We start from the raw sequence: 21712 nt of genomic DNA on the forward strand, positions 1-21712 counted from the left end.
AATTCTGGGGAAAAAACACAAAACTGACCAACAAGATACTACGTAAGTATGTGCTATGCAAGAAAATGGCGTTACGGGACTGGACCGCAACAGCACGCTCCTTGGAGAAGACGCTGGCACGGCGGGCCCTTGGCTGGCAGCTGGGAGCTTGGGTGTCAGAGGCACACAAGCCTAGACCATTGTGCAAATACTTCATGATCAACACCTGCTTCCCTCTGGGAATCTGGAATTTTGGTGTCTTTTAGTTTCCTAGGGCTGCAGAACAAAGTAATACAAACTGGATATCTTAAAACAACAGAAACTGACCGGCTCTCAGTCACGGAGGTCAGGGGTCCAAAGTCAGGGTGTTGGATGCCCACGCTCCGTGGATCCCGTGGGGAGTGCCCGCACGGGCCTCTCTTGACTGCAGTGGTGGCTGGCCTCCCTTGGCTCATGGAACCATCGCCCCAGTCCCTGACTCGTCCGTCTTCCCGTGGTCTCCCCGGCACCTGCTGGTGATTTTGTCCACATTTCCCCTCTTACAAGGACTCCAGTCCTGTTAGGGTAGGGCCACCTACTCGCCGGCCTCCTCTGGGCCACAGCCTCAAAGACCCTGCTTCCAGGTGAGGCCTGTTGGCTGGGCGGGGGCAGGGAGGGGGCTTGGACGGGTCTGCCTTGGTTTGGTTTTCCCCCTCCCATTCCAATCACCCGTCCCAGATTCTTACTCCTCTTTAAGTGGGCAATCAAAGATCTGAATCATTTTACTCAACCTTTTCTTAAAATTTATTTTATTCAAAAATTTTCAAAATGAGCACTCTGCACCCACCTAGCAAGAACTCACCCTCACCTTTGTTACATAAGCAGGACAATGTCCAATACAGGGGCCCGCCTGCGACGAGCCCCAAAGGAGCAACGCGGCTCTCAGGGAGGTGATTTATGGTGCGTGCACAAGCAAAGGCACTGAGGCATCTTCCCAAAACGAGTTCAAAGTGAGAATGGGAGCTAGGGTTTTCATAGGCGCAGGAGAGGGAGGGGAGAAGGAAAACGAGTGATGCCAGGGGTCTTGTGAGGAGGGGACGTGCACTTTCTCAGTCCTGGCTTGTGGCCAGCGCCACACGCCTGTCCCTGGTGTCAGCAGCTAGCTAAGGAGGTTGCGGGCGCGCGGTGCCAGGTTTTCACGAGGCCCTGTTGGCTGACGCTTCAGTAGTGTCGCCTGTGGCCCGGGGAGGCAGCCACTGCTGTGCCGAGCCATAGGGTCCTCCTGCCGTTCTCGGGGCTTTTGGCTGTGAGATGTTATCTTACTGCTGTCAGCAAAGCTGAGAAGGTTGATGTCCTTCCGGGACCTAAGTGCACTCAGTAAACATCTAAGATTACATGAACAGAAAACCTGCTCGATTAGTTTTCGGGAACAGTGTTAGAAGATCCAGAGCTGCTTAAATGAAGGCATTTTAGGAAGTGTATTTTCTGGCTAGCACCCTCTCCTTCCATCCCCTGAGAAGCTGTCATCTTTCTGTTTCTATGAATGTGCTATTTCTAGCTGTTTCGTACAAATGACATTTGTCTTTTGGGGGGAGGCAGTTCAGCCCATAACGAGGTGCCTCCGTCACCAGCGCCCGGCAAAAACCCAGGGCAGAGTTTCCGGGGGGCTTCGGGGCGGGGACCTCACACACCGCTGCCTTGCTGGGGAGAGCGCTCTGGGGGGCCCTCGCCGCTGCCAGGGCGCACGAGGCCGCCCCTGGGCCCCTCCACCTCCGCCTGCGCCTGCCCTTGTGTCCTCAGCGGCGAGCGCGACCTCGTGCAGGGTCCCAGCGCCGTGCCCGTGCACAGGCCGGAGGGAGGCGCCTGCCGGGCGTCCAGGCCGCGGCGCCGCACAGAAGAGCACAGCCGCGCGGGGCCGCGCCCCTGTCCGCGGCGCTCGCCCGGAGCCCCCTCGCCCCGCACCGCGGCTGCAGGCCCGGCTGCGCCCCCTGCGGGCCTCCTCCCGCCCACGCGCGCGCTGTTTCCCGCGCGGCCGCCAGGCGGAGCCTTTGAGAACCCAAGGCAGACCTTGGGGGGCCTCGGCGCCCCGCTTTCCCGGGGCCTCTGCGGGTGGGTCCACAGCCCCCACCACTCTCGTGCACACGCGGCCGGAACGGGGCCCCCGCGGCTTGAACAGGGGCCTCCCTGGTCCCACCTGGCCTCCTCCAGGCTCCAGGCGTCACCGGCATCGTCTTCACAATGACCCTGGCCTTGAGGGAGGGGTCCAAGCTCCCGAGCCCTCCTGTCCCCTCCGTGGTCAACACGATTCCCAACCCTCTACCTGGGAACTCAGTAGCCGCTCAAGGCGTGCCCAGTGCCAAACACCGGGCGCCCAGAAGTTACTGAACGAATGGCCAATCGCAGCGCCCTCGTTAGAGGTCACTGTGAAGGTTTGTGCGGGGGTGGTGGGTCCGGGGGGAGGCCAAACCGCCGACCCCTTCCCGGAAAGCCCCAGCCGCCTCGAGGAAAAAGTGGAGATGCCGGGGATTGAACCCGGGGCCTCATACATGCAAAGCATGCGCTCTACCACTGAGCTACATCCCCTGGACCGCCGCCTGCTTGTCGGCCAGACTACAGGAAGGCGCGCCTGCCCCGTCCCCCCGCAGCCGGCGCCGCGCCCGCAGCCGCGCCCCAGGCCTCCCTGCGCGGAAGCCAGCGGCCAGGGACTGTGCCTGAGGCCTCAGGGGGCGGGCGGGGAACGAGGGCCCAGCGCCACGTGGTTATGAGTCTCCCTGGAAAACACCCGTTCCGCCGAGTCCTCGTTAGTATAGTGGTGAGTATCCCCGCCTGTCACGCGGGAGACCGGGGTTCGATCCCCCGACGGGGAGGCTAACGTGCATTTTGATAAAGACCGGCAGAACCCAAGCGGTGTTCCTGACCTCCTGCCAGCTTCGCTGGGTGCGCTACCTGTGACCGTCGCGGGGCGTTCAGAGGCTGCCTTGCTCACCGAGCGCAGACGAGGCGGCAAGAGCGCCCCGGGAGCGCCGCGCCACGTGCGCGCTCCTTTATGCTAAAAATAGGAGGGCTAAGTCCGTGCCCCGTGCGCGTGGGTTTTTCCGGGGGCGTCACGGTCCCCCGTGGCTGGCGCCGGTGCAGCGTCCCCACGCCCTTGCCCCGGGCGGGAGGCTCCATTTCACCTGGTGGGACAAGCCCGAAACGCAGGCTTCCCAAGGCCACGCGGGCCGCCGTGGACGGCGGGCTCTGGGTCCCTCGGCAGGCCCCGGCGCTGCGGGCGGGCTCGGCCTTGCCTCGGGCCCCTCGGACCGCCGAGGTTTCTTCTTCCCTCCCTCCCTCCCTCCCCCTTCCTTTCTCTCTCCCTCTCTCGCCCGCGCTCTTTTTTCTTTCTTACGTTACTCGATTTCTATCAAAATAATACGCTTTAATCGTTTTAAGAGAAAACAACAACTATAAGGGGTTCCCCCTGCCCCCGCTTCTCTCTCTCTCTCCTTTATATCTCTCTGTATTTAATTGAAGTCCTGAAACTACTGAAATTTCCATCCAATAACTTGGGTCCATGGAACTTCTATTTTTTTTTACATCAGAAAAAAATCTATTTCGACTCTCCCTTCCCCGGTGCAAAATTAACTTCCAGGTATATGTATTTTATAATATTTTTGCGTTCTTTCTTTTTTTTTTTTTTTACTTATTTTTTTGTTTTGTTTTCCTTCTTTCTTCTTTTTTTTGTATATGTATTTTAAAAGCAAGAGATGAAACTCGAAGTACAAGAGCAAATCAAGCAACCAGTCAGTTCTTACGAGCATTAAAGGAATCCAGAAACCTTGCCAGACGTCCCTGCTCAGAAACAGGGAGGTCTTTACAAGCCTTTATGCATTTTGTTAACCATGCCCATTAGGTATATGCAGAAGATATTTAAAGAATGCTCGCAAAGGAGTAATATCTTTATTATGGAAATAATTTATTCAAATCACTAAGAAAAACCCAAACTTGCCAGCAGAGCACAAGCAACAGGCAGTGAACTCACAGAAAGGGAAGAGGAATTGTTTAATAATTCACGGAAATCGTTTGCTCTTAGTTAAATAAATGCAAGTAAAACGATGAGTTACCACTTTTGACCTGTGATATCAATAAACCATGTTTTAAAGAAAAAATGTAGGGAGAAAGAAGTCAGATTAGGAGAGGGGATGAAAATTGCCTCAGTCCTTTGGAATCTCAGACTTCATAATCCCATATGTGGAATTTTTCCTTCAATAAAACCAATCTTAAATACAGAAGAAAAAGCCCATGTACAACCTAGAGAGCCACAGATTGGAAGTCAGTTAAATTGTTACCTATAGATCCAGATGACAGAATAGCATGTCACCATTTAAATTGACATGACATTTTTAAAAACGCCTTCAAAAGCTTTTTTTCCCCCATAATCTTTTTTCTTACTGCAGAAGAATCGATTAGAAATTACTTTTTCTTGTGGGATGAAGAAAACATTTAGCTGTAATACAGTTAATCCTTTCATTTCATTTATTTTCCTTTTGTTAGATTCAAGTAAAAATGCATTTGTTAAAAAACAGTAGAGAATATGATCCCATTTTAATAAAAGTTGTCTGTCCACCTCTCCTCTCTGTAAATACGTAGAAAGGCTTAGAATGATGATGTTCAACTACCATCACTGTGGGCTACGTTTTCAGTGGAGGCATATAGGTGGTTTTTCACTCACATCTTCACACTTTTCTGATTCTTGACAATGAGCATTTTTAATAAAAAATAAAGACATAAAAAAGAACATAACGTAATGGTAATTAAGACCTTGGAACTCATTTATTCCACAAATATTTATGGAAAACTTTCTATGTGCTAGACACTGAGCTGTAAACTATCAAATGACAAAAACAGGAGACAGAATTCCATGAACTGAATGACTTGAAAAAAATTGGGGCGGGGGGGGACAAAACAAAGTGAATATGGAGTTTTAAAAAGTATTAACAATGGTTCTGAGACTGGGGAAGTGTTTTCCCTTCTCAAATTCTAACCACGTGGTGCTGCAGGGACAATTGCCGGACATTCTATGTCCTCCCATGGCCCACTGGATGGAACGTGGGAGAGTGTGGGCTATGATGTGGACCACAGGCCATGGGGTGCAGCGATGCCCAGAGATGTACTCACCAGATGCAATGGATGTGTCATGATGATGGGGGAGAGTGTTACTGTGGGGGGAGTGGTGGGGTGGGGGCAGTGGGGGTGAATGGGGACCTGATATTTTTTGAATGTAATATTTTTTTAAAAATGAATAAATAAAATAAAATAAAATAAAATTCTAACCACGTCAATTACATTTCCAAAACACACACTTTGCTGTGGGCTCACTGGAGATTCAAGGTCTCAATGGACATCAAATCTGAGCCCCTCTCATTCTTTCGGAGGCTGAGAGCTGGGTCTACTGCAGGGCTGGACTGGCTGTTTGGAGCTGGGTCTAGCCAGACCTGACACCCATGTCAACAACAAATGCAACAGGAGAGAAAAAAAGGAAAAGAAAAACAACATCAAAAAAACGAATGCACTGGGCTGAACCCTGGGAAGACTGTGTGGAAGGCCTCCGCGGGAGCCTCTTCAGAGGGGACCCTAATTTCAACAGCAAGAGAGCCGAGCATCTCAGAATGTCTCCCAGGCACCTGAAACCAGAAATCCGCCTTCCACCCCACTTCCGGGGAAATGCAGCCACTGGCGAGTTTTGGTGTGGACAGGTATCACCCACCCTGGACTTGGAGACACTTCGGGGGCTCCTTCATTCCAGCAAGTTCTGGAGCCTGGCTGATCAGCGTTTCCATTTGGAAATCTAATGCGCATCTCAAAGGTAACAGCCCGTGACTGAAGTCTTGACCCCCTGCTCATCCTGCAGTGCTCCCACTCCCACGATAAAGCATTTACCACCCAGCCCACACCATGGACCCACTCTGGATGTCAGCCTCCATCCCTCCCTTTCTCCTCTTGTGCACTTCAAATCCATCAAGTCCCCTCATCCTCCTTCCAAACCATATCTCAACTGTGTCCCCTGGAAAACTCCTCCAGGGCCTCCTGGTCTAAGACACTGGCAGCCACTGCCAGGACTATTGCTGTAGCCTCCTCACCTACCTTCTCCTGCCACCCTAACCCCACCTCCTCTCCATTCTCCACACAGCAGCCAGTGGAGACTAAAAAATATGTGTATACCTCAATTACCTCTGTTAAAAAAAATTGAGGTGAAATTCAAATAGCTTAAATTTAGCCATTTTAAAGCAAGCAATGAATGACTTTTAGTACCTTCACGGTGTTGCGCGAACACCACCTCTATCCAGTGAGTTCCAAAACATTTCCATCAACCCCGAGGGAAACCTCCTGCGCATCAGGGGTCACCCCCCTGCCCCCTGCCCCATGCCCCCAGCCCCTGGCCACCATCAATCTGTGTCTCTTTGGATTCGCCTATTCTGGAGATTTCACAGGAGTGGAATCATGCACTCCGTGACCCCTTGTGCCTGGCTTCTTTCACTCGGTGTGATGTTTTTTGAGATTTATCGAGGTTCAGGGGTGACTTTTAAAGATGTAAATCACTCCACTCCCCGAGGGACCTCCCAGCACACTCAGAATAAAATCCACACCCTTCACTTTGGCCTTCAAGTCCAGCAAGCTCTGGCCCTGCTCCCCTCTCTGACCTTGGCCCCCCCCCCGCCCCGCCCCCTGACCAGCTGACCCGCCTTCCTGCTGACCAGCCTCAGGCTTCTGCATCAGCTGCCCTCTCTGCCGAGGCTCTCCTCTCTCCAGGTGTCGTCAGGTCTCCCTTTCTCTTACTGCCCCCGACCCAGGTACCGCGTCCCAGGAGGTGATTTCGTTGTCCTCTTAGCACTGACGAGCACGGCCAGCTACCTTGCTAGTGCATTTGCCCAGGAGCCAGGTGGCCACCAGGTGCGCAGCAAACCCTTCCGAGCGCCTTCACTTAATGACTTCACACCCTCAGCCCCTCCCAGACAACTCCCCACCCACCCAAAAGGAGAGCAGGGAGAGGCCCAGGCGGACGCCGACCTGCTGACTTTTTCATGCCGTGAAGATGAGCAGGTGCCCTAGGGCACGAGGGCGACGCTTGGGGGCCGGATGTGAGTGACTCCCGCCCCAATGAAAGCCGCGTTCTGGCCCGTGTCCTCCCACCGCTGTGGCTGGTCAGCACCGCTCCCTCCCCTAGGGCTGCTTGGGGAGTCGCACCCAAGGGGTGACCCTGTTTCACTGGCAGAGAAACAGCTTCAACAAGCTGCGCTCAGAGCCAGGAAGAATTCATTCAAAAAAATTTTATTGGGCACTTACTATTTGTGCCGGACTCCGTTCCACTGAGGGATACAGCAGTGACCACGCAGACTGTCATTCTGGCTGGGGAGGCAGATAAAGGACAAGGACAAAAATAAATGAGCTCACAAATTAAAAGTGGCTGGCGCCATGTTGGGAGAAGTGACCAGAGAAGGCTTCTAGGGGGAGGTGGCCGTGATGGACGAAAAGAGGCCATCTCACGTCGGGGCCTGGCGAGCACGGCGGCGCCCGCTCCATTTGAACTGGATTCGGGGCGCAGGGTTCAGGGGCGCGCCAGACCCGGGGCTCTGAGAATGATGAGGAGAAAGAAAGCGCAAGTCAACTTTACGGCTGCCGAAATATCTCAGTTGGGAGAGCGTTAGACTGAAGATCTAAAGGTCCCTGGTTCGATCCCGGGTTTCGGCAGTTCATCTTTTCTCCTTGGCGCAGGGGAAAAGAACTTGGTTTTATCCTATTAATAAAGAAGTGTCTGTTTAAAACACCAGGGACAGCATCCGCAAGAAGCTCGAGGGGATGGGGTTTCATTTCAACTCCCCTGTTTAAGAAATCCCACAAGGTCAAGGTTTTCCAGCTGCATTTTTTTGGTCTATAAATGATTATTAGCATACTTTGTTAATGATGTTCTTTGTTCGTTATTCTTTTTTTGGTTAAATAGTGAACATTTTAATAGCAAGTAGTATTTTAGAAACTTTCTTTTGTTCGTTAAATTTTGCTTTATTACTTTCTGCTCTCTGAGACCTTCGCGGGAAACCCAGGACCGAGCAGGAAACGGCCTCATTAAGATACCGAGTGGTAAGTCACCTGGCTTTTTTTGTTTTACTTTATTGTAGGAAAAGAGAAAACATCAAATCCCTTGATCCTAAGGGTTTGGCGGAACTGAAGTTTTTCCAATAGGTAACTTGAGGGGGCCAATTACGTGTACTCCTCGTTAGTATAGTGGTGAGTATCCCCGCCTGTCACGCGGGAGACCGGGGTTCGATTCCCCGACGGGGAGACATTGAGGAAACTTTTCTCCATTCTCTTCTTAGTTCATTTCTCAATAGAATTAATTTCCTTAAATTTCTTAGAAATTCTCTATTCTTCTCTGGGCAACTACAACTGACAACCTAGCCAAATTCGGTTCTGCGACTGACTCTGCCATCACCCAGTCGCCCTCTAGCTTCTGAACGGTTAGACATATGCTTAAAAAAAAATAGTTCTCACACTGAAGTGTTCTTTTCCATTTCCTGCATCCTCAGGGTGCTGCTGTAAAAATGTTTGGTTTATATAATGGTTTCCCAGAATTAAAATCGCCAACCTCCAAGGCCAGAACTGCCGATTCTGCTGTAAATATTTCATCTTCTGTCTCTTGCTTTCGCCCCAAATCTGGTCCTGAGCAAACGTTTATGCTCTGAGGCGGGGGGGGGGGGGGGAGGGCGGCCCTAAGTGGAAACGGTTTCCCGGCTCACTTGGGTTGCAGACACCCACCTTCCTGAGTGTAGCCAGCACCCTTGCCAGACGCTCTCTCCTTCATTTACTTCATTCATTTTCTCTTTTGTTCTTTCGTGTTCATTCTACGGATCTTTCCCGAGCACCCGCTGGGGGCCAGGCCCTGCTCTGGCAGTTGGGAACAGAGCCGGGAACAGGCCGGACAGAGCCCTGCCCGGCTGCGCTTGCTCTCCAGCCAGGGCGCGGCCAGGCGACAGCCGGAGCCCAGGCGGGTTCAGAGTGGTAAATGCTGTGCAGACGGCGGACCATCCGCAAGGGCAGTGGGCTCGAGAGGCAGCGAGTGGGGCCTGGGGGCCGCTCTCGAGCCGCGGCCAGGGCAGGCCCTGGACAGTGGGGAACCGTGCTCTCAAGGCAGCGGGAACAGCAGGTGCCAAGTCCCTGCTGCGCTGGGGGGACAGCAAGGCGGCAAGTGCGCCGGGACGCGGAGGCGGGCGGACGGGCCTGGCGGGCGGGCCTGAGGCGGGGGCTCTCCCGCGGCGCCTCGCGGTCAGGCTGGTCTGAGGCCCGCTCCTCGCCGCCGCCGCACTGCCCTCCCGCCTTCTGTCCAAGCCCGGGGCACGGCCTCGCGTCACCAGCCTTCGCGTGACCACGGCCACGTTTACGGTAACGCGCGCGTGCCTCGAACCGGGACCCCTCCCGAAAGCTCTGCGTGTGAGGATTTGACAAACGAGGAAACTGAGGCCCGAAGAGGGGAGGCCGAAGGACACGGCGCCTGCTGGTGCGGAGGCCCCCGCGGCGCCCGCGCGCCCTGGCTGCCCTGCGCGGGGGCTGTGGGGTCGCGGGCCCCAGGCCGCGCGGGAGCCCGCGGGGGCGGGCCGGGCCGCTGGCGCAGGGTCCCTGGGGGCGACTTCCCGCACCCCCTGAGCCAGGTTCCTGCGCGGAGCACCCGAGCCTGGGGGGAGAAGGGCCCGCGCCCCGCGGCCTCCCTCGGGCCCGCCTCCCCGCTCTCCGGAAGGGAGCGCCGCTGCTCACGAACCCGGGCTCTTCTCGGGGGGCTCTGCAGGGGCCTCCGTCTGAGCTGAACCCTGATTTCGGGGGCTGGGCCTACATCTTTCCAGCTGGCCCATTTTTAGATCTCGAAGTTTCGTCGTGGGGGGCGGGTGTCTTCAAGCAGAGTGCAAACCTCAATCGCTGAAAGTTTGACTGGTCCTAAAGGACGGGCGACCCGCGATCTCTAGGCGGAGGTGCAACCAGGGCAACGCCTTTATTTATTAGAAAGAAACTTTTTCTTGTTCGGCGCGCCCTTTCCTGTCCTGCGAGGAGCAACCCTCGAGGTTTCCTTGGTTCCGGTGTCAGCTTTAGCTGCAAGACTACGAGGCACCGGCCTATTTGAGAAACACGAAACCAATTTAGTTTGCTCTTGCTAAACCCTAACACCCATTTATTTATTTTATTTTTTTCTCGTGTGTCATTACTTTATTTTGGTGTAAAGACGGGAAGTTGGAAAACACACTATTTAAAATTTCCTAACACCCGTTTAAGCGGCGTTTTTGAATTTACCTCAGAAAAGCAGACTGTAGCAGGGATTTTTCGGCAGCAGCTGCAGGAGGGAGGGGGATGTAGCTCAGTGGTAGAGCGCATGCTTTGCATGTATGAGGTCCCGGGTTCGATCCCCGGCATCTCCATTTTCCTTTTGTTTTTTTTTCTGGAGTATTATTTCTGCCGGTGGTTATTTTTATGAGCAGTTCGGTATTTAAATGCCATCGGTTTGACTGATGGTTACAAATGTCACTGTTGCAGTAATACTTGGAGCTAGGATTTTCACGCTCTTCCCTTCCGGTACTGGGAATAATTAGCAGAACAATGTAAAGGCAAAGGAGTTGACTTGATTGCCACCACAGCCCAGGGAGCTCACGGGCCTCCGGGAGCTCACTGAACGCTCCCTGGCGTTGCGGCGAAAGGCCCCGAGGACCCTCGGCGCATTCCTGGCCCCGGGGTGCTGACCGCTTTCCTTGCTGACGGCTGGAAACCCTCCGTCTTCAGAGGCAGCGGCCCGGGAGACCCCGGCCTTCCCGGCTCCCAGGGGCGCCCGCCGGCCTCGTGGCCTGGGCAGGGCAGGGCTCGGCTCGCGCGGGGCGCACGCTGTCCCTGGAGCCCGGAGGAGACTTCATCATTCAAAACAGAAGAAGGGGGCCGCTGCCTTCTGTGGGTGCAGTTCTCCGCCTGCTGGGACAGTGAATTCTTCCCCCCTTTCGCTCATCTGACCCCCTCCTCTCTGAGGCAAGTGCCTTCCTTTATGGGAGGCGGAAACTGACGTTCCTGAAATGACTCACCACTGAGTGGTGGCGCCTGGGGGGCGGCTTCTGTTTCTAATGAGCTTCGGTGGAGGTGATTTCTCTCTAAAGGTCAAGAAGATTTGTTTTTTTTTTGAACCACGGACCTCATACATGGGAAGCAGGTGCTCAAACCACTGACCTATATAGCTGCTCCCAAGATTTTAAGGGAACAAAACGGTGAGGTTATTTCTAAAGTGATCAAGCCTGGCATGAAATTAATTTTATGCTTGTTTTACATTAGATCTTGTAGTAACTATTTCTAATGATTCACTTGAGAGTAAAAAAAAAATAGCATAAAGAATTGCTATTGTCAAATCTTGTGCTGGAAAATGGAGCTTCCTAGAAACGGAGTTGGGACTCTGAAAACAAAAAAAGCTTTCAACTATTATATTTTCTTTTACACTTCAAAAGCCAAAGCCCAAACAGGTTAAATAACTTAGTAATGTTCCTAAGCTGTTAATCGGCAAATTTGAAGAAGAGAACTCAAGTCTGATTTTCCGACTAATGGGAGATGAAATGGGTTATTTTAAGCCCCACAATTCAAGCGTACAGATGTAAACAGGAAAAGGAACAAAACCCCTTGGGCTTTTTCTGGTTTTGTTTTGCAAGGCCTCTAAGATCCCCTTGATCCCCTTTTTTGGTTATATAACCCATGACAAAGCAAGGCAAACCGTTCTCAGCCAGTCCTCGTATTTCATCATTTCTCTTCGGGGTGAAAAATACTTGCTGAGGACAGCGCCTGCCATTCGCCGATATTGGCGGAAGGCGGAAGGCGGCCGCGCACAGGGCGCTGCCCTCCATGGGTACTAAAAACCTTGGGGTGAGGGGAAGAGGCGGCCACGCAGGCGGCCACGCAGGCGGCAGCGCCCGCCCGCCCGCCCCGGCCTTTGTGAGCTCAGCCCATCACGTGCCCTCGCCCGCCCGCCAATGCCGCCCTGTTGCTGGGCCTCTGTCATTTCCCCATTGGTGGCTGCTCGGGAGCAATCTTTTCTGGGGCGCCTGCAAAGGACGGATCTGTGGGCCGAACACACTGGAAGCGGATCCAGTGACTCATCCCGCTTCTCGCACGTTCTAGCACATTGCATTTCTAGGTCAAGGGCTTTGGGGCTTTGGGAGCGTGACTTGATACCCAGCTCCCGAGTCCAAGTCGGACAGTTAGCGCTTAGTGCCCTTCTCAAGCGTCAACGACAAAAACCCTCGTGTACCGCAGGGTTTCTCAGCCTGGGGGCTGCTGACTTGGCTGTGAGGGGCTGTCATTGTAGGTTTAACAGCAGCACTGACCTCCTCCCTTTAGATGCCAGCACCCACCTCCTCCTCTCCTTTCCCCAGTTGCTACAACCAAAAATGTCTCCAGACATTGCTAAATGTCCCTGGGGGGCAAAATCACTCCCTGGTGGAGACTGATTTAGACAAGGGCCTCTCTTTTGGGAGGACATATCTCTTCTCTTTCTGCTGACAGCCTCAGTGTCTCTCTAGCTCCTAGGGATTTTTTGTTTTCTCCTAGGAGGAACCTTGGGCCATTCCCCGCCCTTTGAGAGCCTGTTTTTCTCTGTCCTCCCCTCCTCCTCCGAAACCAGGGCTGTTTTTCTCTGTAAGGTTGGAACTCTGAATAAACCTGTGACACAGCTCGTGACTCAGCCTTTCAACAACCTGAATCACAAGCTTGCAGCAAAGCAACAGCCAAAAGCAATCAGGGTGTGGTTGGAAGCTAAGTCTGGTCACCTGAGAAAACCTCGGCTTTTTTTATTTCTTTAAAACCTTCTTGAAAATTCGAGAGAAATGACGTTCATGGGAATCTGTACTGCAAAGTGCTGAGATCTCTGGTTAAACTTGGAAAATGACAGTTTATTTTTTATTGTTCATTTTTAATTTGCTAGCAACACACGAATTCATTCTCTGGAAAATTGTTAAAAATTAGAGGCTGATGTCTAGTTTAAACAGCTTTTTTGGGGTTCAAAATAGGCCTTTCATGTTTTCATACGTACATACATTGTCATAGAAAAGATAGTGTTGTTATGGTTTGATTCGCTTTTTAAGTATAAATGTACTAAAACAGTAAAGCATTATTTTCTTAGTGACAGAAAATTTCAGTCGGCATTTTCTATCTTTCTTGAAGGCTTTAAGAGTAGAAATTAAAATACACATCTACACATATTTGTAGGGTGGAATTTTTCCAGAAGTTTCCTGAAGGAATTATGGTAGGAGGAACACTTTTCTCTGTGAACTTTTAAAAACCTGTTTTTCCAGGCTCCATGTTTTCCCATGTTCACGTCTTTTTTTAGAAAGATAAATACATCACAAAAACAGTTCACCTATTTTAAAGCACTTAAAAATAAAACCGACCCAGCAAAAACAGCAGGGTGAAGGAGGCCAAGGGGAAGAAGCGACAGATCACAAAATAGGTTATAAAAAATAGATTTGGTGATTCCTTTCTCCCTCTTTAATCAAAATGGAATTTACCTATATAAGCAAATTTCCTATTTGGGATATAATTTTTTTTTTCTCAGAAACATACAGGGCTGAGCGTCAGCTAATCTTTATTAAATTATCAGTCTAAGTGGGCTCAGTTTCTGAACCAAACTATCAACAGAACTGAAATTTCGATGCTTCTTTGCTTCCAGTCAAGTAAAACCTAGGAAGACTGAAGAGCAGCCTCGAAATGTCAGCTTTCAGTTCCAGATCAAAAGCGTTTTAAAATTTGGGTGACTTAAAGGAATTTCTTTTCCTAACTCGATCAGGACCTGCTCCCCTCACTTCTCCGCCGGGGAACTATTTTATTTCTTCCTTGGTCTGTTCTGAGGAAACCTGAGGGGCAGGGGCGCCTTCGCTTCCGGCCGGGTTTGGCGGGGCCCGGCCGCCCTCGCGGATGTGAGATTTGTCCAGTCACTCGCCTTGTCCCAGTGCCCGCTGGGCGGGGGACGGGTCCGACCGCCTCAAGCGGGGGGCCTTGCGACAGGGTTGTCCCCTTCTTGGGGGGGGGGTGTCACTTCAGGAAAATAAAAGCGTCCCCACCACCTTAAGTGTGACCCCCAAACGCCCCCTGGGCTTCCCGTGGGGGCAGGGCGGGCAGGTCCGCGCGAGGGGAGGCGGACCCCGACCCCGTCTGAGGCGCTCGGCCCGAACCCCTCGCCGGCCGAGGGCGGCCGCCGCGCGCTGCGGGGACCGTGGCGTCTGAGGGGAGGGGGCGCCGGGCGCGGCACACGGAGCCCACGGCCTGCCCGCTCCGAGCCGGCGGCCCGATCCGCGCCGGGTTTTCGCGCCTCCCGCGCCCCGCCCCCTCGCCGGCTCCCCGCACCCCCAGGCGAGAGCCGGACCCTGCCGCAGTGCGCCCCGAACGCCCTGATCCCTCCGCGCGGCCGCTCAGGACGGCGGCCCGCCCCCCACCCCACTCAGCCCCAAGGCCTTCTCCTAACAGGAGAACGTTTCCTGAGGGATATGGATGATTTCGGGCTTCTAGATTTCCCCCCAGACGGCAGGGCGAGATGGTCGAAATAGTCCCTTCTCGGCGTTTCTGCGGAGGGATCTCGCCAGGGCGGTGGCCGGCGTTGACTATATAAGGGAGTGCCTGGTGGGGCGCAGTGAAATCCGTCGAGGCCGGGAGCTTGGTTTCTCTTTCCTGCGTGAGCTGCTGTCACCGCCGCTTGGTGAGGAGGGGACGCTGGCCTTGGGCGCCGTACTCGCCCGGCGTCCAGCGCGGAGGGAGGCAGGGGCTGGCGACCCCGGGCGGAGGGGCGGTGGGGGCTTTAGGTCGTTTGGGAGCGAGGCCTGAGTGGCCGTGAGGGGGGAACGCGGCACGATGGCGGCCGTTTCCAGTCTCGGGTTGGAAGAAGCCGGGCTACGGCGGGTTGGGAGGCTGGAGGGACTAAGTCGGGAGGGAATGCGGGCTTGGGGAGGAAGTCTTGAGGCCTGAACGGCGGGGGAGCGAGGCCCCGAGTGGTTTGCTGGTGTGTTTATTGGACGGGGCTGGACACACGTTAGGTGGTTGGGTCTCGAGGGGCCTAGAACTCGGTTTACCGTCGTGGGGAGGAAGCGCTAGGCGTGGCGGGGCCGCGCTTCGCGGGATCGCGCCCAGTGGGGGAGGGGGACGAGTTGCGTGGCCGCGCACCGGCAAGGTCACGTGGTATCGCCCTGTTAGGTCATAATAGGCGTGGCGGGGCCGCGGTGTCGCCCCGTGTCTGGGGGGGTGGGGGGCGCGCGGCGGCCGCTCACCGGCAAGGTCACGTGATGTCGCCCTGTTACGTCATGCTGGAGGGTGGGGCCCCCTGCTGGTAACTGAGTGGGCGTTCCTAAATCACGGGACTCACAGGGTTTGGGCCTGGGGTAGAGTCTGCTGAATCGACGGGAGGGACCCGTGGGGGAGAGGTGAGACTCTGAATTTACTTTGGTCAGGTGTCTATTTTCCCACGTTTAAGTGGCTGAAGCCTGGCTTTAGGGGTATCTGTAAAGTCTTTGGAATGTTTTGTGGCAGTTTTTTTTTTTTGTTTGTTTTTTTAAGATTTCCTTTTTTAAATGGTTTGCAGTAATAAACGATACCTTTTAGGAATAGGATAATAGTACAAAATACTTGCTGAATTCTTGGGTCCTTTTTTGTTGTCTTCTGTTATAACAGACAATGCAGATCTTCGTGAAGACCTTGACCGGGAAGACCATCACCCTCGAGGTGGAGCCCAGTGACACCATTGAGAATGTCAAGGCTAAGATCCAGGACAAGGAGGGCATCCCTCCTGACCAGCAGAGGCTCATCTTTGCTGGCAAGCAGCTGGAAGACGGCCGCACCCTGTCCGACTACAACATCCAGAAGGAGTCCACTCTGCACTTGGTCCTCCGTCTTAGAGGTGGGATGCAGATCTTCGTGAAGACCTTGACTGGGAAGACCATCACCCTCGAAGTGGAGCCCAGTGACACCATTGAGAATGTCAAGGCTAAGATCCAGGACAAGGAGGGCATCCCTCCTGACCAGCAGAGGCTCATCTTTGCTGGGAAGCAGCTGGAAGACGGCCGCACCCTGTCCGACTACAACATTCAGAAGGAGTCCACCCTCCACCTGGTCCTCCGTCTTAGAGGTGGGATGCAGATCTTCGTGAAGACCTTGACTGGGAAGACCATCACCCTCGAGGTGGAGCCCAGTGACACCATTGAGAATGTCAAGGCTAAGATCCAGGACAAGGAAGGCATCCCTCCTGACCAGCAGAGGCTCATCTTTGCCGGGAAGCAGCTGGAAGACGGCCGCACCCTGTCCGACTACAACATCCAGAAGGAGTCCACTCTGCACTTGGTCCTCCGTCTTAGAGGTGGGATGCAGATCTTCGTGAAGACCTTGACTGGGAAGACCATCACCCTCGAAGTGGAGCCCAGTGACACCATTGAGAATGTCAAGGCTAAGATCCAGGACAAGGAAGGCATCCCTCCTGACCAGCAGAGGCTCATCTTTGCCGGGAAGCAGCTGGAAGACGGCCGCACCCTGTCCGACTACAACATCCAGAAGGAATCCACCCTCCACCTGGTCCTCCGTCTTAGAGGTGGGATGCAGATCTTCGTGAAGACCTTGACCGGGAAGACCATCACCCTCGAGGTGGAGCCCAGTGACACCATTGAGAATGTCAAGGCTAAGATCCAGGACAAGGAAGGCATCCCTCCTGACCAGCAGAGGCTGATCTTTGCCGGGAAGCAGCTGGAAGATGGCCGCACCCTGTCTGACTACAACATCCAGAAAGAGTCCACTCTGCACTTGGTCCTGCGCTTGAGGGGAGGTGTCTAAATCCTCCTTTTAAGCTCTCAAGAAATTTCATTGCACTTTTCTTTCAATAAATTTGTTGCATTCCCAAAAGTATGCCGTTTTCTTTTTAGTGTTAAGGGTTTTAGGGAAGGGGTTGGTGGAGAATCAACAATTTTTGGTTTACCATGTTTCATTCGCAACCTTGAGGTGAAATATTGGCCACATATGTTGTGGCCTTACGTAGAACTGAATTGGGTGGATATGAATAAAAACCATTCTACTTGGGGAAGGTTATAGTTAGAATTTTCCCTAAAAATACTGTGCTGTTGGGGTCATGTGAGATACCTTGCAAGTGTGGGACCATTTTCAGGAACACCAGGAGGATGTTACTTAAATTACTGGGAGTGGTGGAGGGGATTTACAGTTCATAAATACACATTGAGCTGTATAAAGTCATAATTCGGCCAGAAGAAAGATGTGGCAGGTAATGAAACATATTCGGTCATTATGCTGGAAAGTTTAAGTAGAAATGGGTTGAGGTTAAAAATTGATAAATTGTGATTCTTGAGCAGTGACTGGTGAATATAGAAAGGGCTTTAAAGATATTCTGGTGGTAATTTAGGAATAGAATTGTGGGTGAAACAATTGGCTTTGGGTCTCATTTGCTGCAAGTTTGTATTAACTGGCATTTTTCTTTTCAGGCTCAAGTTTGGGCATGTGGTACGGCTAAGGCACTGACTTTGTCCTTCCTACAACTAAGGGTGGGAATTGGAGGGAGGCTGGCTTAAAGGTGGCATAGGCACTACAGAGAAAATGGAGAGCCCAGTAAAGGATTTGAAAGAAGAAATTAACGGAAGGGACGGGCTTTCCCCCAGATCTTAGAAATTCATGCATAACCTCTCTGATTTCTTTGCTATTCCTATCATTTGTAAGGTACAGGAGATTATGGTTTAAGTCCTAGTTTTGCAATTAATAGAAAATTAGTATTTTCAGGATAGACGGGGCTCAACAGATAGAGCGTCCATCTACTAGATGGAGGGTCCAGGGTTCGATCCCCAGGGCCTCCTGACCTGTGTGTGGAGCTGGCTAATGTGCAGTGCTGTGCACAAGGAGTATGCCTCTTAAGGAGCTGCCCCATGTGAAGAAAGTGCAGCCCGCACATTAAGTGGTGCTGCACATGGGGAGCTGATGGAACAAAAAGACTGCAGTTTCCCAGTGCTGCCAGCTAATGCAGGCGGATGTAGAACAACACACAGCGAGTGGACACGGAGCAGACAACGGAGGGGAAGGGGGGGAGAAAAAATAAAATTAGCACTTTAAGAAATCCATTAAGCAGATCCATTAATCGTGGTAATTTTTAGGTTTATGTTGACAAGAGGTTACACAGAATAAAACCCAGTCTCCAGTTTACCCATGCAGACTGCATACAAGAAAGAAAACTGCTATAATCCCAGTTGCTGTACTAGGAGTTTTAGTGAAAATCGGTACAAGAGCTTGGGTAATGTTTTTTGAAAACTGGCTAGTTTTCAGCAGTGCCCCTTAAGGCAGATGGAGACCCTGAGTGCCTTGCTCAGAGCTAGAAAGCTTCACAGAGGAGCTCAGCAAGTTGGTATAAAGCTGGGAATTGGGGGATGAGAGTGCTCAATTTAAGAGAATTGGTAATTAATTTAAAAATTAGACATAAAACAGTTACTTCACAGGCACTAGATTGGAACTGCTGAGGTAAAGGGATCACACTACCATACTTTAATGAAAGTGGGGTTTTAAGGGGGAACTTGAGGACAATGAGCAAAATCTTTTATGAAATCCTATTAAAACAGGTTTTACAGGTTTTTTAAAGACAGCTTGAATACAGTATTTCTAAGTTTCTTGGTAACACCTTAGAATTTATATAATGAATTCATGATCACTGTATTTACTACTGTCCCATGTTTATATTTTTCTATTTTTAATTTAAAAATGTCAATATGTGTTTGAAACATTGAAAAAGTTCAAAACTCCTTAACTCCATCAACCCAGTCCTTGCCAAGTGTTACTTTCTTGTATATTTCACAATTTGTTTTTTGCCTCTACCAGGAACTACTAACACTTCATTCCCCTTCATAGAAAAGGTAGCATACTAGGCTATGTAGTCTGCCTGCCCCTTGCTTTTTTCACTTGGTCATTTGTAGTTTTTTACAGAGTTCTAATATCCTTTCATTTTGAATGAAAGAAAAGGACCCTTTGTGCATTTTCTCAGAAATAAAATCACTATGGCCACAGAATCCCCAATGAACATCCATCCAATAAATGCAAGCATGACAGGAACTGTAGTGGTAAGAGTGATGACTGGAAAGCATTTTTGCCAACGGGGGGCCTCAGTCTAGTTAAAGGACAGGTGTTAGACGTGTTCAGTTTCAAGGGATAAAAGCACCCTGAAATTTGGGTTCACACTTTAATCAATACTGAGTAAGGGATTCACTTACATGTGGTTGTATGAGTCTTGAGTAAATAAGAAAAACAGGCTCTTCATTTAAAGCAGTGTTCTTTTTACGTTGAGTTTCACGACAACAACATCCTTATCTCTGGGGAGAGCTGCTTTAGTCTGCTCTGCTTGCTGCTGTCCTCCTTGTTCTTAAACGGTGCTGGGAAGATTGTGCTGGGGCCTCAAGACAAAAAGAGCTTTCTAGAGACAGAACTAAGATGGGGTGGGGCCCAGTGGGACCCAGGCGATAGAGGCAGGGACAGAGACAGAAAGATCCGGAGAAGAGCCCTAGGGAGGGAAGGGCCCCTTCTGGCCCCAGGCTGAGAGCTCAGCTGGGCACGGCCTCCAGCCCAGCTCCCAACCCCAGCTCTGCCTCTCAGGCTCCGGCCGTCTGCCCAGCCGAATCTCCATCTCTGTCCCGCCCCTCAGGTGTCTCCGGGGACCCCTGGTGTTAGAAATATGGCACTTACACAGGTATATTTTTCAGAATTGGCAAGTGCATTTTGATTAAAGGGGTCAGCCATCTTAGGGTGCCGTGCTTAGTTCTGCAGGAAGAGGGAGCTGTTGGCACAGACTCTAGCTTAGTCACAAGCGCCCCCAAGCGGTTATGGTTTTCTAAGCAAATTTTGCTTTTATGTATCTACTCCTTCCAGAGACTTGTTTACACATCAGAAAAGTTAATTCATTGTCCTCCCAAATGCCTTTTACTTTATTTTTCTGTCTAGAATGATCTGCACTTCCAGTCCTGCAGCCCTCTGTTTCCATACCAGCTGGCGTTACTTCAGAATGCCTATTGCAGCTCTTGCTCAGTTTATTTTTTATTTTTTTAAAGATTTATTTATTTATTTCTCTCCCCTCCCCCCCACCCTGGTTGTCTGTTCTGTATGTCTATTTGCTGCGTCTTCTTTGTCCACTTCTGTTGTTGTCAGCGGGACAGGAATCTGTTTCTTTTTGTTGCGTCATCTTGTTGCGTCATCTCTCCATGTGTGCGGCACCATCCTGGGCAGGCTGCACTTTCTTTCACGCTGGGTGGCTCTCCTTATGGGGTGCACTCCTTGCGCGTGGGGCTCCCCTATGCCGGGGGCACCCTGCGTGGCAGGGCATTCCTTGTGCGCATCAGCACTGCGCGTGGGCCAGCTGCACACGGGTCAAGGAGGCCCGGGGTTTGAACCGCGGACCTCCCATGTGATAGACGGACGCCCTAACCACCGGGCCAAGTCTGCTTTCCTCCCTATATATTTTTTAAATGAAGTAAAAAATTTCTGATGCATATCACCTTCTGAATAGTATGTCATTGGAATTAATTTCTCTTTTTTTTTCCAGGGCTATATTACCAATGAGATTCTATGGGCCCAGTTGCTAGGGTTTATAAACTTTTCACAAGGCTAATCAAAATGGTTGATACCTTACAAATATTTTATCCAGTATATGAAAATGAAAAAATGGAATTTAAATTATTTTATTTTTATTTTTTATTATTTTTAAAGATATATAGATCACATTAATATTTTACTATTTACAGAAGGTAACATACTAGCTGCCACCCACCTCAACTCTGACATAGGGAATTATATTTAATGTGGTTACATTTTAACATATATTATAATATGAAATGTTTAATACTTGGTTGTGAAATCCAGAGTAAGAAAGCCTAGGGCCTACAAAGGTTTTAAATCAGCCATACTTTTCTTTCTTTATTCTTTATTTTATTTTATATTTTTTAAAGCAGACTAGACTTTTTTTTTTTTTCCAAATATGTCCGTACCAAAGAAGAAATCTGAAAGATTTTGGAAGAAATTTCTGTGGTATCCACATGTTAATTCTGGGCTGAAAGAATGGCAAGTAATTACTGGGCAGATCCTTTCAGTGCCTGTTTCCCTGGCACATAGACACAAGTATGGGGTGCAGCTCTCATGCTTTCGTGGACTCTTCATTAGTATTTCCCCAAACAATATGGCCATAGAAATCCTTAAATGGGTCCTCCTGAGCTCCTAATTTGCTTGAAAAGGAAACTAAATTAAGAACCATGTTCTTCTGTTAGGCATAGAACCAAAAAACAGAAGCCGAATACTGTTTTCTACCTTGAAGCAGAGCTGCACAATCAGTGAAATCGGCAGGTTTTTCTGATCAAAGGCTTTGAATGAATTGTAAAGAATACTTCTATAGAGAATAGATTAGAGGGGACTTACTGATATTGTATTCATGAACTATTGTGATTAGTAATCGAAGAAAATGTGGCATTGGTGTGGAGAAAGTGGCCATGGTGGCTGCTGGGGGTAGGGAGTGGGAGGAAGAGATGTGATGTGGGGGCGTTTTTGGGACTTGGAGTTGTCCTGGGCGGTGCTGCAGGGACAGATGCTGGACATTGTGTGTCCTGCCATGGCCCACTGGGTGGACTGGGGGAGAGTGTGGGCTATGGTGTGGACCATTGACCATGAGGTGCAGCGGTGCTCAGAGATGTATTCACCAAGTGCAATGAATGTCTCA

General features: G+C 51.1%; 1 protein-coding gene and 5 non-coding genes across 6 annotated transcripts; 5 read left to right on the forward strand and 1 right to left on the reverse strand.

Annotated features, from left to right (window-relative positions):
* Positions 1 to 2469: 2469 nt before the first annotated feature.
* Positions 2470 to 2541, reverse strand: TRNAA-UGC (transfer RNA alanine (anticodon UGC)). Its single transcript has one exon. It is a non-coding gene; the product is annotated as a tRNA-Ala (tRNA).
* A 212-nt stretch (positions 2542 to 2753) lies between these two features.
* On the forward strand, positions 2754 to 2825 carry TRNAD-GUC (transfer RNA aspartic acid (anticodon GUC)). Its single transcript has one exon. It is a non-coding gene; the product is annotated as a tRNA-Asp (tRNA).
* Positions 2826 to 7613: 4788 nt separating this feature from the next.
* On the forward strand, positions 7614 to 7686 carry TRNAF-GAA (transfer RNA phenylalanine (anticodon GAA)). The gene has a single exon. It is a non-coding gene; the product is annotated as a tRNA-Phe (tRNA).
* Positions 7687 to 8203: 517 nt separating this feature from the next.
* TRNAD-GUC (transfer RNA aspartic acid (anticodon GUC)) lies at positions 8204 to 8275 on the forward strand. The gene has a single exon. It is a non-coding gene; the product is annotated as a tRNA-Asp (tRNA).
* A 2047-nt stretch (positions 8276 to 10322) lies between these two features.
* On the forward strand, positions 10323 to 10394 carry TRNAA-UGC (transfer RNA alanine (anticodon UGC)). The gene has a single exon. It is a non-coding gene; the product is annotated as a tRNA-Ala (tRNA).
* A 4182-nt stretch (positions 10395 to 14576) lies between these two features.
* Positions 14577 to 16872, forward strand: UBC (ubiquitin C). The gene is made up of 2 exons (XM_004449970.4): positions 14577 to 14689; positions 15655 to 16872. Exon 2 carries the CDS (start codon positions 15658 to 15660, stop codon positions 16801 to 16803), a length of 1146 nt encoding a protein of 381 aa, XP_004450027.1. The 5' UTR covers positions 14577 to 14689; positions 15655 to 15657; the 3' UTR covers positions 16804 to 16872.
* Positions 16873 to 21712: the final 4840 nt, after the last annotated feature.

The sequence above is a fragment of the Dasypus novemcinctus genome, chromosome 19 (assembly GCF_030445035.2).
Source record: "Dasypus novemcinctus isolate mDasNov1 chromosome 19, mDasNov1.1.hap2, whole genome shotgun sequence".
NCBI lineage: Eukaryota > Metazoa > Chordata > Mammalia > Cingulata > Dasypodidae > Dasypus > Dasypus novemcinctus.